Source organism: Patiria miniata, unplaced genomic scaffold, assembly GCF_015706575.1.
Source record: "Patiria miniata isolate m_02_andy unplaced genomic scaffold, ASM1570657v1 HiC_scaffold_18, whole genome shotgun sequence".
Lineage (NCBI taxonomy): Eukaryota > Metazoa > Echinodermata > Asteroidea > Valvatida > Asterinidae > Patiria > Patiria miniata.
This window is the reverse complement of record NW_024037056.1, coordinates 9,983,951-10,001,144: the sequence shown is the minus strand read 5'-3', so window position 1 is coordinate 10,001,144 and position 17,194 is coordinate 9,983,951. Positions and strand designations below refer to the sequence as shown.

Genomic DNA, 17,194 nt, shown 5'->3' with positions numbered 1-17,194 from the left:
AAGAGTAATTTCAACAGTATTTGTACAATATTTCTTGCCAAAACCTCATGTTTCTCAATACTCTGAGGTGTGCACTGGAGCGTAAATTGTAGAACAACAGGCCGTGCACAGCGGCCAATTCAAGATCAACACACGGTCTGCCTCCACAGACTTTACAGACTTTGTGTGTGCGTATAAAAGACACGAGGGATTAGCGTGTTTAGACGTCACCCGGAGGCGAGTCGAGGCAATCTTGACGTTTTAACCTGTCAGCCGTGCCTGTGTATAAAAACAGCCAGTGTGTGTTATTACGTCCTCCGACGCGAACTGGTTAAGTACGTGTACATGAATTTCATGATGTGTATACACATATCTGGGCAAATACATGTACAGTCGAATCTCGTTAGTACAAACTCTGTTAATACAAAATTCTGGTTATAACAAACATAAAGCCTTAGTCCCGACTGTGTATTTATGTGAACAATGAATGGGACTGATGTTCCTCTTAATACAAAATTCTGATATAACAAACAATTTGGCTAGGTCCGAATGAGTTTGAATTAACGAGACTCGACTGTAGATGAGAAGTAACATAATTTTCTGTGGCTCACTATCAAAAACACACCCCATCTCTGCTCAAATGGCCAAAAACAACAAAGGAGTAGAATTATTGAAAAACGTAGGATAAGAAAACCCTTCAGTAAAAGGGCTCTGTCTGCGTTTTAGTAAATTCAGCTGAAAAAAAAATGGTTCCATTTTGACCCAAACATGCAATGTTACTTTCCTTCTGGCATAGATCAATCGTTTTTTCTGGTTAACAAAATCAAACCAATTTCGACAATGAAAGTATGTTTAAAAATCAGAAACAAAAAAGTCTCATTTACAGCAACTTCTTGATCTGCCTGATTGGGTGTTGCCTAACTGATCGTCCGCATCTACATGCACAACTCCCCGGCTCTGCTGGCTGGCCTTGTGCTGAATACTCCCGTCTTCCCCAAGTGGTAAAAGTGTTGAGAAGATAAATTCAAAAACCTTGTCCACATTTTCACCAGTCAACGAGCTGGTCTCAAAATAGGGCTTTCGAACCTCCGATTCGGTCGCGTCTTTGTACCGCGCGCCATTCACTTGCATCGCGAATTTCTCCGCTTGATGCCGGTCGACGCGGGCTTTGTCTTTAACAAGGTCCAGTTTCATGCCCGTTACGCACAAGAGGCAGTCCTCTTTGGCGGCGTCGAGAAGCGGCAGGTAGCGCTCGGAGAGGAGATCAAACGAACGTTGGTTACAGAGGTCGAAAGCAACAATGGCAGCTGAAGCGTCGCGACAATAGAAGGAACTCAGACCGGAAAATCTCTCCTCTCCAGCAGTGTCCTACATGCACAGCAATAATAATAACAATAGGTTTTTATACAGCACTTTTAACTAAGATCAAAGCACTTTGGATTATTATTACCCCTGATCATTGGGCAATGAAACATTCCAAATACAATCTCAGCTCCCTGGGGAGTATACAGCTCAATGCAGCCATTTTGGCGCAAGACAGCTGAGGGAGTGCAATGGGGAGAAGCAATGAGTGACAAAGTGCCTTGCCCAAGGGCACACACAACAAAACCCCGGGCTGGACTCAAACCCACAACCTGCAGAATTACTCGCAGACCACAAGTCCAATGCTCCAGACCACAAGGCCACAGCACTCCGGAAAAATCAGAATCCGAAAACAAGACAAGGTAAGGGCGCGTCTCAATTCACATCCGAGACAAGTTCCAGACAAGTTGCGGGTAGAATCATTCACTTTGTCCAGAAGAAGGTCTGCATTTGTCCTGGACATGTTTCGGGGAAAAATTCATCAGCAACTGCTTGATTCCTCAATACTGATAACTTCACTGCTGGAAGATTGCTGGGGAAGTTGTTCAGAATCCTGCAAGTTTTCTCGTACCTGATACAATGTCCGCAACTTGTCCGGAACTCGTCCCAGATATGAATTGAGACAGACCCTAAGCCTAGTGCTGGTCCCAAAGCACACAAAATTCAATCAAGTTGATTCGGAATGGCTATTCACTGGAAGTCTTTTCATGCGTCTGGTCTACACAATTGAAAGGATTTGGCTCATTCATTGGCATAAGGGGTAATCCTATACAACAGCACTGCCCAGCAGAACCCAGGATAATTTAGGACAGTCAGTGACTACAAACAGGGCACTAGGCTGGCCCTCTGGGCATGAGTGTCAATCCTGGGGGGGGGGGGGGGGGGGGGGGGGCAGGAGAAAAGGTCCCCCCCCCCCACTTTTTGAAGGATGGGGAACACATGACAACATCAGATGTACCCCCCCCCCCCCCCAGATTTTTGAACTCGTGTGTCTCATTTACAGGGCCATGAACAAGGTACATGTATCTTTTGCTAAGAAAATGTTGGTTAAAGTGGTCAGAAATTGCCTCAGATCGTACCACAGAGCATCTACAATCCCTTAAAAGGGCCCCGAACCCTATGCCTTTAGCTCAGAATATAATAGCAGATTCAATTACTTCAACCTCGAAAATGATGTTAAAATGATTATCTTTTGCTAAGAATCAAATTTTTGTCTAGAATTAAAATTTTTTTGGGCCCCTTAAGCGGGCCCTGAATCCCACGCCCTAAGGGCTTCGCGCTTGCATAAGTTCTGATCAAGGTATGGTCCCCCCCCCCACTTTTGAGAAGCGATTAATTGCACCCTTGCCTCTGGGACATGCTTAATCTATTTGTAAACAATGGTTGCTTGATACTCACCCATATCGCTATATTACAGTCGTGCCAATGCTTGAGAAAGAAAGCAGCACCAACAGTCTGGGGGAAAAAAAACAACGCACAAAATAATGGACAGGTTCTGTACAAAAGTTTTGAAAATTTGTGTACATGTGTACTGCTTTTTCTAAGGATAATCATGATAATAAATTTCAATGCTTACCCCTAAATTCTCAGAGAACGTTCTCTCCAGGTACCTTCGGATGAAGGTGGTTTTGCCGACAAACGCATCACCGATGATGACAACTTTTATGTCCCTGGAAAACAAATTTATAAAGAAGTGACAGGATACATGCGTGTAGTTCAATTCACGTGCCCCTCTCTTCTTCTTTTTTATTTAAAGTTCCCAGAAAAGCGTTTATGCTGGTCAAAATGACTTCAATTAGCCTATGCACTCTTTCCTTGAATTCTAATAAATGTCTTGTTGTTATTATTTTGAACAGTATTTTGTTTAAAAAAATGAGATTTTCTCAATCACTTTTCCAATTTGTGCCATTCATATTAACACAGTTTTGAGCAAATGCACATTGTCCTCTTTGCACCTTCCATGACATTTCTGTTTCTTTCAGCATCCATCACTAGCTGTTTTTAGCGGGTCCAGTAGAATGAAATGAATTTCAAGTTTCATTTTCTCATAGGACATGTACATGTAGGAACAGGGAGCCATTACATATTTAACAAGTTCAAACATTGTCAAAGTTATGTTTGTGAGATGGTACATGTATGCTCAAGGGAATTAAGAATGCATATTTTCATTCTAAGGCATTAATAGTAGGCCTACAAAAAAAGAAAATGAAAACTACTGAAATAAAAAGAATGGTTTGATTGGCCGGGTAGTTATCGATGTATGATAGGCCTATAGATTCGCAACAGCTATTTTGTAACACCGTAACGATAGCAGGTGAAAATCGTGTTATGACTGCCGTAACAATAGCCATGTTCATAGGCGTGGCCAGGGGGAGGGGGGGGGTAAAAAGAGGTATTTATCCCCCCCCCCCCCGGCCCCCCAATATTTTGAAAACACTGCCCTTTTCCATTCAAATGCCCTTTCTTGACCAGCGCTTGAACTACCCCCCCCCCAATAGTTTGTGAAAGAGTGCCCCTTTTTTTGAAGAAGTGCCATTTTTTTCTGAACAATTGCCCTTTTTAAAAACAGGCATGCAACTGGGAAATCACAAAAAAAGAGGAAATTCAAATTTTTCCCAGACTTTGTACAGTGTTTTTCTATTTTCAATGGCACACATGGGAAGTAAAAAATGAGGAAATCAGCTGATCCGAGGAAAAGATGCATGCCTGTAAAAAGAAGTGGTGCCCTTTTTTTTGTGCCATTGGCCGTTCCAGGTGGCCTTTTTTAATTTCAAACATGTACCGCCCTGAAAACTCCCCCCCCCCCCCCCGAGAAAAAAAAAGTGTCTACTTTTAACCATGGACATGATGGATATGTGCAAGTGCCGTTTAAAAAAAAAAGCTTATAAGTTTTAGGCCTAATTACCCCCCCCCCCAGCCCGACTGCGTCTGGCCGTACAGTACTATCGCAAGCTCTGTAGTACGGCCAGACGCTGAATGCTTCCAAAAAGACTGAATTTTTTTGGCCGCCGATGTAGCGATTTTGCTACATCTTTCGATCGCAATTATCTTTTCATCCAGGACACAAATTTCCAAAGTTAAGGTTTGTAGTCGTAGAGCAACTCATACCTTTTCGAAAAAACGTTGTTTGGTCTCAATATTTTCATCCATCTGGCCACAAGACGAATTTCAGTCATCAGATTCCACAAATATCGTCCCCCATGCGATCCCCCATGCGATTTCAAAATGGCGGCCGCGCTGTAATGTATGCAATATGCAGGCGCGCCCGCACAAACTCATGAATATGCATGAACAGTCTGTGACGACCTCGTGTTTTTGGACGTACAGCCCCGCCGCACGCACGTCCAAAAACACGAGGTCGTACGTCACAGACTGTTATGCATATTCATGAGTTTGCGCGGGCGCGCCTGCATATTGCATACATTACAGCGCGGCCGCCATTTTGAAATCGCATGGGGGATCGCATGGGGGACGATATTTGTGGAATCTGATGACTGAAATTCGTCTTGTGGCCAGATGGATGAAAATATTGAGACCAAACAACGTTTTTTCGAAAAGGTATGAGTTGCTCTACGACTACGAACCTTAACTTTGGAAATTTGTGTCCTGGATGAAAAGATAATTGCGATCGAAAGATGTAGCAAAATCGCTACATCGGCGGCCAAAAAAATTCAGTCTTTTTGGAAGCATTCAGCGTCTGGCCGTACTACAGAGCTTGCGATAGTACTGTACGGCCAGACGCAGTCGGGCTACCCCCCCCCCCCCCCACCCCCAATATATATGACTGTGCTACTAGTACTACACAACTGACCTTAACAATAACATGCTTAACAGTATAGCCATCATTGACAATGGAGGAATCCTCCATACTAACGCACCATTCCAATGCAATCATGTGAAATGCAGCAATGTTTACAGGTCAATCAATTACACACAGGTGATCATGATCTCCTACCCACCTGCCCACAAGCACACACTACATTTTGTACGTGTACGGTGCACGGTGTACAGTTTTGACTGAATTACGAACCAACTTACGCTCTTCTTTTCTCCGATACAGCAGACATTACGACCAACCAGCCTATCTTCCGTGAGCCTCGACAACCAGCAACACTAAAGCATCATATATACAACCATTTGCGGTCATATTCAAGACTAAAATTCATTAAAATTTACTTCCCCCTCACGTTCGCACAGCATATTGCAGCTTGTTGATAAAAATGCTCATAATCAGGTTCCGATGACGTCATTATCGACACGGTCAAAGGTCACTAAAAGTTGGGCTGTGTATATGGAGATCAATGGGCTCGTGCTTGATGAATAAACATCAGACTGATTAGTGACTGTGGCGAGCGTGAGTAATATAGTCTGGTTCCCCGACCTGACAATTTCCCCCGACGTCTACACGTCTAAATTGTAGGTCAGGCAGCCTCCGTGGCTCAAAATAAACATGACGACATTGACGGCCCTTTTTCAAAGCTCGACTTCGTTTCCGAATTCGCTTTATCACATAAAGCTTTTAATGTTCCGATAATGTTTTTAAAAATGAATCACTTGCTTCATATATCATACAGTTATGATATACAGTTTAATACTTCTGTAAAAAAAAATTGACTAATTTTAACCTCGAATCTTCAAAGTTGGACACCCAAACAGCACCGTTAGCGGGCGGAGCCGAATTTGAGACCACGCCGCGTTTTGGAAAATGCCGGTAACGGTCGTCAAATTCAAACTAGTGCATGACGCAGCAAAAAGTTCGCCCCTCGTATACGATCCGAGTGCAAAATCGTCGTTGAATTTCAAGTTTTCTAAATAAAAGCAATGGATATTAATTATCAACTAGTTTTTTTTAAGTTTTTTAATAAGCAATTAGCAGTTAATAAAACATATTATACTCGGAAATACTATCCGATTGTCTACGAAATGAATTCGGCAACCTTCGGACAGTTTCGGAAAAAGGAGGAATTCCTCCCGTTTTAGTCACGTGATGTAAATTGTAATACATTGTATTACCGGAGGCTACCTGACCTAAGATTCATCAGGAATAGTCGGAATCTTTTGGTCTGGGAACCAGACTATGAGTAATAATGCGCATACTATATTTATACAAAACCTCCCTAAGGCCAAAAAAAAGTCTCCGGTTTCTGGTATGGAGCTTGTCCAAAAAGTGGTGCGGCGACGCGGCTTTTTTTTTTTTTTACCCGACTTTTTTGCTTCACGAAATGTCGGCTGATGACTGCAAATGGTGCCCGACTAAACTTAACAAATATATGGGAGTCCAGAGAGGCCACAAAAAGCTTATTCTCGATCATAACCCTATCTAAAAACACGTTGAAATTGCGCAGCAGCAGAATTCCAGTCAAACCAGTGAGTTTGGCGGTTTTGAGACATCATCTTTCATTGAAAAAAAACCTTTTTCATTTTGCCGACGCGCATGGCTACGGCGACGCGCGCGCATACCAGAAACCGGAGACTTTTTTTTTGGCCTAACCCAGGTTATGTTATATAAACGTCCTACGACAGGAACCAACGTCATCCCAAAGTTAATTAACAAATAAACAATAAAATATGTGTGTATATACAATTTGTTTGTCTCAGTAATATCTGCTTGACTGCATGTGGTAATTTGTCCCCAACAATTTCACAAATGAATAGTATTATGCGGTACCCGCATGCTATGTACATCAGATTCGAACCAGCCAACCGATCCCGTTAGCTCGGTGGTCGAGTGGTAAGACATCTGCACTAGAAAGCAGGTCGTGTGTTCGAGTCCCACCCGAGTGATTTTTTTTCAACTTTCACTCGGGAGGTAACACACTGAGTATACAGTGTTTATACGTCGGTGAAGGGCAAAATTAATTTGATTTACATCACCCCGACGCAAAATTCCACCCTATGAATATTTTCAGAACAACTTCCCAGCAAACTCTGCAAAGTTCGCCCAAGGAGGAGCCTGTCAACTCGATCTCTGCCAGCCAAAATCCATCATCACTTTATTCCAGAGGGCGGTTCCAGCCAAGAACAAAAGCATGATTCCTAGGATCAGGGCTGGGTGAAGGGGGTGGGTGCCGGGGTGGGAGTGGACCTCCCATATGTTTGTACACAGAGGGGGCGGAGCAGTACACTCTACTTCCAGTACAGAAAAAAAATGTGCCTAGGAAAATGATGATCGACCCCCACCTCGAAAAACTGCAGTAATGGGACATTATTCTTCAAGGCTGGGTGAAGGGGTGGGGGCGCTAAACCTCACATATATTTGTACGGGGGGGGGGGGGGAGCAGTACACTCTTCTTCCAGTACAGAGAAAATAATTTGTACCTAGGAAAGTGATCCCCCCCTCGAAAAACTTCAGTTATGGAATATTCTTGGAAATTATGGACGTTATGATGTCCAGGTTGTGTACAAGGGCGGAGGAACATGTACTTATTAATTGTTAACCAAGGGTCCTTATGTGGTTCCTGTCCGCAAGGGTTTTAATTAATTCAAAGTAAAAATAAAACTGGTAAAGTAAAAGACAAATCAAAAATATTCGAATTTATATCACAAACTACAACACACAAATAAGGCAAACGACTGACAATCAACCATTCAGTTACCGGAAAAGCTATTTTATTTTGCTTTTTAGAAAAAACATGTCAGCATTAATGGGGAACTATTTACATTTTTTTTCAAATTAGATTTTTTTAAGGACTATCATTTCAGTCTTTCTAAACCCATGGGATCCGTGCACAAGTCCCCCCTCAACGGCAAGGAAAAGAGAGTTGGGTCGAACGCATCGCCGTTTTACGTACCGCACGAAGTGACGTATATCGCGAGGCGTCAGTTCGTGAAATAACCATTTTGATTTTTAAAGATAGATCAACATTTTTAATTAGCCTAATTAGCTACCAATTTTCAGAAAATGAAGATTGCGTCATGCCTTATCAGAATGTACCATTCGTCACAAATTCAGTTACGTCACTTCGTGTGACCAGCGACGCCGGATCATGAACCAAGTAATTAAGTTTTTTTTAAATTTAATCGAAACTTGAATGCTTATTAATTGATACAGCCAACCGTTTTCAAATTACATACAGAGATAGGCCTACGAGACATTATGTTCATGAGTTATGATTGAAACAAATCATTTACTTTTTCAATAAAAATCACATTTAATTTAATATTGGATATTAACGTCATCATGTCTCAAATCTCTGTATTTAATTAGTACACGGTTGATTTTTGTTCCACATATACATATTACAAACGCAACACATTGGTCAAGTCACCACATGTCACGCAAGATGCGAGACGCAAGATGGCAGATTAGGAACACCATTATAGTTTCTGTTCGTTTTTCGTTATTTTTTTTTCATATGCTTGTTTTTCGTTTTATTTTTTTTCGGTTCGTTTTCCAATTTACATTTTTTTGGAGGTTTGTTTTTCCTTTTATTTATTTGTTTTTTTGGGTTCGTTTGTTGTTTTAATTTTTGTTGTATTTTTTTGGTATAAATCCGTCCATAACTTTTTGATTTATCTTGTTAACAGACCAACCAACCAACCAACCAACGCCGAAGACATAACCTCCTTGGCGGAGGTAATAAAGGCGACAAAGTGATGAAATTATGCAATGTTTTAAATATTGAAAGAGTAAACATTCGAGAACAAATCCGAAGAAAGTAAACCAGCAAAAAGATGTTCAGTTGCATAACTATCTTATGTTGAACTTGTCAACATCACAGAACCAGTCGTGATAGAATTCTTGGTAACTTGCTTCTTTTTAAAATCCTTGCTCGGTTGCTCCAGCCTACACAGCTCCTTCTTGGTGGTATTTCTGCAGAGCCTATTCGTGTATTGTTTTCTTGTCACCTGACGATCGTTGTTCACATTCCATTCGTTCAAACGGTCACCTGTGAACTCATATATCATCTTCCGACGATTTACACATTCGGTCTGCCCAGTGTGTCTCCTGGGACTTTGGTCAGGAAAATGGAGTTGGTGATTGGTCGACGGCTGGATGCGCGCGTGCAGGATTGACCAATGAAAAAGTATCTTGTCACTGCAACCATGCCACCAACTTCGCCATCCTCGTAGCAAATATATCAAAGTAGGAAAACGCTGAGTGAATTCAATTAAACTCTGTTTCGTCGTGAAACTCTTCGAGATTCATTACCTTTGCTTTAAAACTGCACCACTCTTTTTTTGGATAAAAGGTACATGTAGTCTCCTGGTTTGTTCATTGAAGGATGTAAAAGGCCAGATTGGCTCAACTTGGCTGTGCATTGTCAATCATACTCTGGCAATCTCGCTAATATCTCCGTATCAGGTAAGAGTACACGTATTTGGTGTCTTAGCAGTTTTCTTTAGACGTTCATTACCGATCTCCTTTCGATTACCTAGTTTTATTCGAAAGGAACAAAAAGTTCTTTGCCAAAATACTTCACTGTTGGTTGTATTTTCAGGCAGCGCTGTGATCTATCATGATAACTCTGTCCACTATGATGTGGATGGCCATTGAAGCCAGGAACATGTACGTCAGTAAGGTGAAGGTGTTCCCAGAAGACACGCCTCGATACATGCTCAAGGCTTGCCTCATCGCTTGGGGTGAGTTTATTTCAATTTCTTCGGCATCATTTAATATTAGCATATGTGGAAAGGCTAAGACATGACTCACCATGAACGACGTACCTTGCAATGTTAACATTTTCCCCATCCACTTTTTTTGCGGGATCTCCACCGATTGTTCTGACGATTGGCTGCAGCAACTGATCACTACAGAAACGAGGATAAGTAAGTAAAACAAATCACAAAATAGACATTTTCTCTCTGTTCTTAAAGAAGCTAGACGTTAAATTTCCTATTGTTTTGCATGTACATTTTATTTCCTTTCAGCTGTTTCCTTAAGCCTGGTCTTGTGCTGTACCTCGGCCTCCTTGCTCCAATTGGTCTCATCCTCATCCACAACATCATCACGTTCATCTTGGTCATGCGCAGTCTCCTGAAGGTCAAAGAGGCATCTCGCTCACAACAGATCTCTAAACGCCTCCAGAATGCCGTGGGAATCTCCGCCCTCATGGGCTTGACCTGGTGTTTTGGGTTCCTGGCCATCGAAGGAGCACCTTTTACCTTCCAGCTCATCTTCTGTCTGGCCAACTCCTTGCAGGTAAATGGAGGGGGGGGGGGAGCAAGCCTATAGTAAGCTAGTCCCAGAGTGCACGGATTTCTTTTAAACTGATTCAGAATGGCTATTAATACCCTATGGGTCGGACTTGGCCCATTTATTGGCCTAAAGGGATAGTCCTATACGACAGCACTGCCCAGTACTCAAGGTACAGTCAGTCAATGAGTTAGTCAGTGAGTCAGTTAGTGATTGAGAATACTTGTTGTACTAAGATGACTCTGTACGGTCTAGTCATCTCGATCATGCAAAAATTGCCTAATCGTGGAGTCTACCGTTCTATGAAAGCTTGTTGAATTTTACAGAGCACGAACTGGACTAGAGTCTTATCTCAGGCATTATTTGAGAAACCTTGTTAAATGTTCACCTTCTCTTGTTTTCTTTGAATGGCGTGCTTGTGTTTGTGTTTGTCATGTTCTTCACGAAGCGCATCTGCGGTCTGCAATTGCACGTGCCAAAGCGGTCATATGACGTGGCCTTTGTTTCAAGTCCATCCATCATTTCCCCTTCTAGCAGTGTCGTCACCAAATTTGACGTGTCCGCTTCTGACTTTCAGGAGGGCGTGGCGGTCCTCGAGTATAAGACATTTGACCAAGACATCTGAATGTTTTCCTTGGGGAAAGCGAGGGGACTAAACCACTAAAAATTTAATTTCATTGTTAACAAAATGCAGGATTCCAGAACGTCATATCAACTATACATTTGGCAATGGTAGGCCTACAGCTGGTATTGAATGACAAACCTCCTTTGGATGAATAAAGAACGACCAAGTAGAAATTGTAATTGAGTTGTAACTTCGAGTCTCAACTGACTGATTTTCAAGGCATTTATTAGCGATATGAATGCGGCACACAAGAATATTTGTTTTTGCTCGATGAAATTTAATCGAGATCAGAAATTAAGGGAGTTTGTCCACTATACAAGAATTTCTTTGATTGAAAGGGAAAAAGTTTACAAAACGTACCAGTTCTTAAAAAAGGGATGGCAGGGAAAATTGCAACAAATTATGGTATAATATTGTGTATGCTTCGATACAGTTCCATGTGTTCGATACAGTTTTCTGTGTATACACTGCAGACAGACGGGGCCCTAAAAACGCAGTCTGTAACCATTTACAACTCTGTCAGGGCTGGCCCTGCAGGCAATTTCAATGTCACGTTACCAGCTTAAACTGGTTTGGAAATACACAAAAACCAAATGGTTAGAGTTGACAAAGTTCCCTGCCAAATCTGTGGCGCTCACTTTTTGCTGAAGCATAAACACATATATGTAATTATGGGATGGATTTTCTTTCCATGGGGACGATGATAAACGTGTGTACGTGTCTAAATATGGAGCTGTGAAAATATGTCATTTTTATCGGTAATTGAAGCGTGAATTTCCGGGACCCGTTTGATTGTTGGCAAAACCAGTCCCACCGGTGGCTTTTATTCACATGATCAAAGGACCTGCACACTTATTATTGATTTGATTTCAAGTGACGGGCTACGTTTTTCAACTGCCAAGTACATACAAACAGCCAGGGTGCGGACTGTTCTATTTCCTGTTCGCGTCGAAGTCTGTCGAGACGTTTTCTCTTCGAGTATAGCCGTCTGTCCGGACTGCGCACGAATCATATCTTAGATTTAGAAGTAAGAAAGTTACTTTCCGATAAACGTGACAGAAGAAAAGTCTTTGAGATTGTTCGACGTCTGGTTTATAGCTTGTTCGACATCCAGAATGGATACCGGAAAGGGAGTGAACACATACCTGTTGATTGTGTTCGCTTTTCTGTTGGATTTGATTGCCAAGTTTCCAGTCACAGCTCAAACTGAAGGTAGGCCGCTTCTTCGTAAAAATAGTGTAAACACACCTGCAGCATTATATTGTCGAATACGATAAACTGGCCAGCGCCAGGGGCCCTATTCACAAAACGACTTAAGTCATCAAAATGTAAGAACCCCACTTAAAATGTGGGTGGCATGGGTGGCTTGTGCGTAAAGCGCTCGCCTCTCACCAAGGTGACAGCGGTTCGAATCCTGGCTGCGGATCACATGTGAGTAGAGTTGTGCGTTGGTTCTCTCCTGTGCCACGAGGGTTTTTCTCCGGGCCCTCCGGTTTTCCTCCCTCCGGAAAAATCAGGCTGTGCTGTGGCCGGCAGCCAGCTAGATGCGCCTTTACGTGCAAGCGGCCCGACCACGTTGTAGCCTCGTAGCCTTCGCAATTCAGCATACAGCTGCGAGTAAGGATGATTAGCCTCCCAAATTATTATAATTATTATTATTATATAATTATGCGACTTAAGCAGTATTCACCGAACGTTTTCACAAAGCGCCCCACTTATTTACATGACTTAAATCTAAGTGTGGTCAAAGGTCACCGGAGTGACACCCCCTCTGGTGGATGCCCCATGGTCCATACTAGGATCTAGTGATAGATGACCTTGGGCTTCGCTCGTACAAACCCCCCCCCCCCCTCTGCCCTGTTTGCAGGGCGGGGGGGGGGGGGGGGAGGGGGGTACGAGCGAAACCATAAGGGTGAAGTGTCATGGCCTAGCGGTTAAGGGGTCGAGGGAAATATGGGGGTCTCAATATTGATAACTGTTGTGTCCGTGCCACATTTTAGACTATAGCTTTATCGACAATTGGGATTTTCGACTGAGATATTTTGGCGGGAACTATGTTGAAGAGTTAAATAAGACTTAAGGGTTTGCATGGTGGACATGATCAATTAACGGGAGGTTTGCGCTAGCACCATGTGAATAATATCTCTTAGTTTGTTGGTATCACTCGACGTTTCGAACATTATGCTCTGATCGTTACCAGGAGACTGCCGGACTCTTGCTGGTGTAGTCAGCACATCGGGGGCTTGAGCTCCCCCCGCCGCCCCCCCCCCCTCCCAAGAAGCTGTCATTTTTTCTTTTGAATTTTTTTTTTTAGTCCCACGGATTTGACCTTTGTGACATGTATGTGGCCTATTTTTGAGTAGTATAATAGGGGTGCAACATATTTTTCAATTTAAACTTTTTAATTTTTTTTTTTTTCAATTTAAAAAGATGTGAGCCCCCCCCCCCCAACCAACTCCTGGGTGCCACTGGGTGTGTAGTAGTTTAGTGGATGCTAAGTTGGGTTGTACCACTTGGTACTTGTTTGAGAAGGGATGGATTTATTTAGGCCTACAGGCGAGGAACTTGAGGACAACAAGCTTTAGCAGGTTTGGTTCGGGCTTGATATTTAATTTGTTACACACGGGGAAATTTCCCAACTGATAACCAAAGGTGCCGGTATTAGTACATTATTTTAACTGTCGCCGTCCATAAACATTACGTCGTTTGAAGTATGAACATTATTGTTTGAAACATTCATTTTATTTATTTCATTGAGAAAATTTAATATGTTTCCGCATTATTATCGCATGACTTTGTACCAATTGTCAACTTTGTACCTCACGTAGTGCATTATAAAGAAATGAGATAAACTAAATGTTCCAGCATGATTTTCTTTAATTCAAGGTAATTAAAACGTTAAGTTAACTACATTAGGGGCCATTCAGAATTTTCAATGTTTTAATATTTCGATCTTTTTTCCAAATTATGGGTGGGTGGGTCAAGCTAAATAATTGAAAATCGAAATTCTCTTTCCATGGAAAAAAGATAAAAAACAAAGAAAGATGGATCTTTTGACTTGCCTGAACTACTACGCGCAAACGTTCCGATATCGCGATGCGTGTTTCTTTTCCAACTTCGTCCCCTGTATGTACTGTCAGTGGCGTAGCCAGGAATTTTTCAGTTGGGGGGGGGGGGGGGAGGGGGGGGGGCGCTGGGGGGCTGGAACATTTCATGGGGGGGGGGGCGTCATGTAGATCAATGATAATTTTTTTAGAAACTCAAAATCTCAGTGGGGGAGGCGACTCGGGGGGGGGGGCGACAAGGTTTCATGGGGGGGGGGGGGCTGTCGCCCCCACGCCCCCCCCCTCCCCCACCCCGTGGCTACGCCACTGCAGGTCATACAGTTAAAGTTTAGGCCCCCCCCCCAAAAAAGTCTCCGGTTTCTGGTATGCGCGCGCGTCGCCGTAGCCATGCGCGTCGGCAAAATGAAAAAGTTTTTTTTTCAATGAAAGATGATGTCTCAAAACCGCCAAACTCACTGGTTTGACTGGATTTTTGCTGCTGCACAATTTTAACGTGTTTTTGGGTGGGGTTATGATCGAGAATAAGCTTTATGTGGCCTCTCTGGACTCCCATATATTTGCACTAAGTTTAGTTGGGCACCATTTGCAGTCATCAGCCGACATTTGAAGCAAAAAAGTCAGGTAAAAAAAAAAAAACCGCGTCGCCGCACCACTTTTTGGACAAGTTCCATACCAGAAACCGGAGACTTTTTTTTTTTGGCCTTATGTAAACTTGTATGAAAAGTCAAAGAGAAGTAACTCCCATGATCTATTTCACACCAAGTTTGTGTTAACTTGCCGGTAACGCCCTAAAAAATTATCCAGACAAATATGTTTTATTTTGTAACATTTTATGTTCGTCTGTCGGTCTTCTATGCTGTTATGTTTACTTTTAGGTACCTTCAATGGTACTATGTTTAATTAACCTGTTCATTTGTTTAATTAAACTAATAACGCACATATAGTTGCCAAATATGGCACTAACAAGTTTGAGGTCGGCAATTTCGTCTTTAAAAATCTGGGTACATCGGGTTACCGTACACACAATTGTCCTGGAAACAACAGTACCAAAGTACAGAAAGTCGTACGCAAGAACTCCCCAGCAAGTATCGCTGACGCCATTATGATTCCAAAATTTCTCACTGTGTCACAGTAAAATATCTAAACAGCGTCGTTGTGTTGTGAACACATAAAGGCATTCAAGTCGCGTTCTTGCACACTTTTTGCACGTCGACATAGATATCCTTGAACCACTGCCCCTGCTTTGCATAACAAGTGCACATGAATGAACGATTCGACTTTTATTCAAAGAAATTTCTATGTACAGTCACCATACTCTATTCAGTAAAGTCCCCGTCATAACGAAAGTAAACAATCCACGTGCATAACGCACGGCTACACCATCGTACAGTGTGGCAGGGACACCAACAAGTAACACAACTAAACATTTTTACAAAAAATTGATAAATATTCTGATTGAATTTCGTTAAAAGATACTTGTTGGTGAGGTATCACATATTTTATCACATAAAAGAGGAAGACCGAAAACTTCACGCCGTCACTGAACTAGACACACATGTACATGGTGTTCAAGTACATGTACATGCAAGTGCATGTACATGTACATGTTCAGTTTTTTATTAATCGAAATTAGGGGTGGGTGGGTGGGTCAAAATAATTTGGAAAAAAAGTCGAAATTTTAAAACATTGAAAATGCTGAATGGCCCCTTAGTGAAACTTGTTGAGAATACTGTTCACAATTGCTTTGTATCGAAAAAATAAAGAAGGAAAACCAAAGAAAACATCACAGAAGAAACCCAGAACAGAAGAATGAAAACCAACCAAATGTTGATTCATCATAACTCAGCAATTTGTAATGAAAATGTCAATCCGTTTCTAGGTTGGGCAAATATTTTTGGACTTTTTTTTTTAAATTCAAACTCAATTGAAATTCAGTACACCCTATTATATTAAACAGGAAAAAACACCGCACCTTTTCGTAAGTAGAGCATTAATTCTAATGCCGCAAAAAGAAGTCATATTGCTTAGTACATTGTATATACTGTGGCGGACTCGGGGGTTGGAGGGAAACCCAAGGGACTGGTCGTATTTATCCCAGGATTCAACCAACATCTATTGTCCCACAAAAGTATTTATTAAACTCAAGGGGTGGGGGGGGGGGCGCAAGGGGGACAAATAACGAACGGCGGACTTAGCCTAGGGGCAGTTCGTTTGGTAGAAATTTACCACCGTTCTAGGATTGCTTGACTTGAATGTAAACAGAGCACTAATTTATTATAATAACCTTCACAATGATCCAAATAATTATCACAGAGACAAATGTTTCCAAGGACGATCAATAATTGGTCTTATTCTTCTATGATCAAATATTCAATTATAATCTTTATATACACAATCACTCAATTAATAATACACAGTTGTAATAGTCCCTAATAGTTGTAATAATTCGACGCTCAAAATTTGTCCATGGTCCGCAATGAAAAGGAAATCACATCCCGTGTGTATGCATTTCTTTGGCAAACTTTTCGGATAGTATTTTTGCGCATTGGCTATAACTGCGGTCTACCAACCTCATCCCCAGTGCTTACTTTATTTCCAACTTCGTTTCCTATAGTTAGCCCTGGATAGGAAACTTTCTTCCTGCATCCTGATTCGATTCCGCAATTGGCTAGTAATGGATTTTTATCGTGTACTTTGTGTTATTATTCACAACGTGCAGTACGTGTTTTCGGTATCACTCGTCCACACCTTCTCGAAAATACTAATTTCCTTTCCAATTTGTTCATATTAATATGAAAATATAATACTGCATATTGTCTCGATTAGATAAGATCGTAACAGTTTAATTTAAAATATCGTGTTTTCGTAACTCACGCCGTGCTCGCGCTGCGACGAATTGACTCTGTTTTTGCCCCAGACACCGCATACAAAAACAAACGCTAATGTAACGCATATCCAGGCACCAGACTGTTCCTCATTTGCATACGCGTTCAAAAATCTTGCACATGCAAATGATCCAATACCAGG

At 42.0% G+C, this 17,194-nt stretch overlaps 1 protein-coding gene across 1 annotated transcript; it reads right to left on the bottom strand.

Moving 5' to 3' along the window:
• Positions 1–792: 792 nt before the first annotated feature.
• Positions 793–5,569, bottom strand: LOC119724545 (ras-related protein Rab-20-like). Its single transcript, XM_038195644.1, has 4 exons — positions 5,380–5,569; positions 2,918–3,011; positions 2,740–2,796; positions 793–1,347 (listed from the first exon to the last, which is right to left on the bottom strand). Exons 1-4 carry the CDS (start codon positions 5,406–5,408, stop codon positions 856–858), a joined length of 672 nt encoding a protein of 223 aa, XP_038051572.1. The 5' UTR covers positions 5,409–5,569; the 3' UTR covers positions 793–855.
• Between the last annotated feature and the right edge of the window lie 11,625 nt (positions 5,570–17,194).

What these genes read in the sequence shown, in the direction of transcription:
- LOC119724545 (XM_038195644.1), bottom strand. Translation starts at nt 5,408, where the DNA reads ATGTCTGCTGTATCGGAGAAAAGAAGAGC. An exon ending in GTATCGGAGAAAAGAAGAGC is followed by an intron (nt 3,012 to 5,379) that starts GTAAGTTGGTTC and finishes TTTGTTTTCCAG; the next exon opens with GGACATAAAAGTTGTCATCA. An exon ending in ACTGTAATATAGCGATATGG is followed by an intron (nt 1,348 to 2,739) that starts GTGAGTATCAAG and finishes CTGTGCATGTAG; the next exon opens with GACACTGCTGGAGAGGAGAG.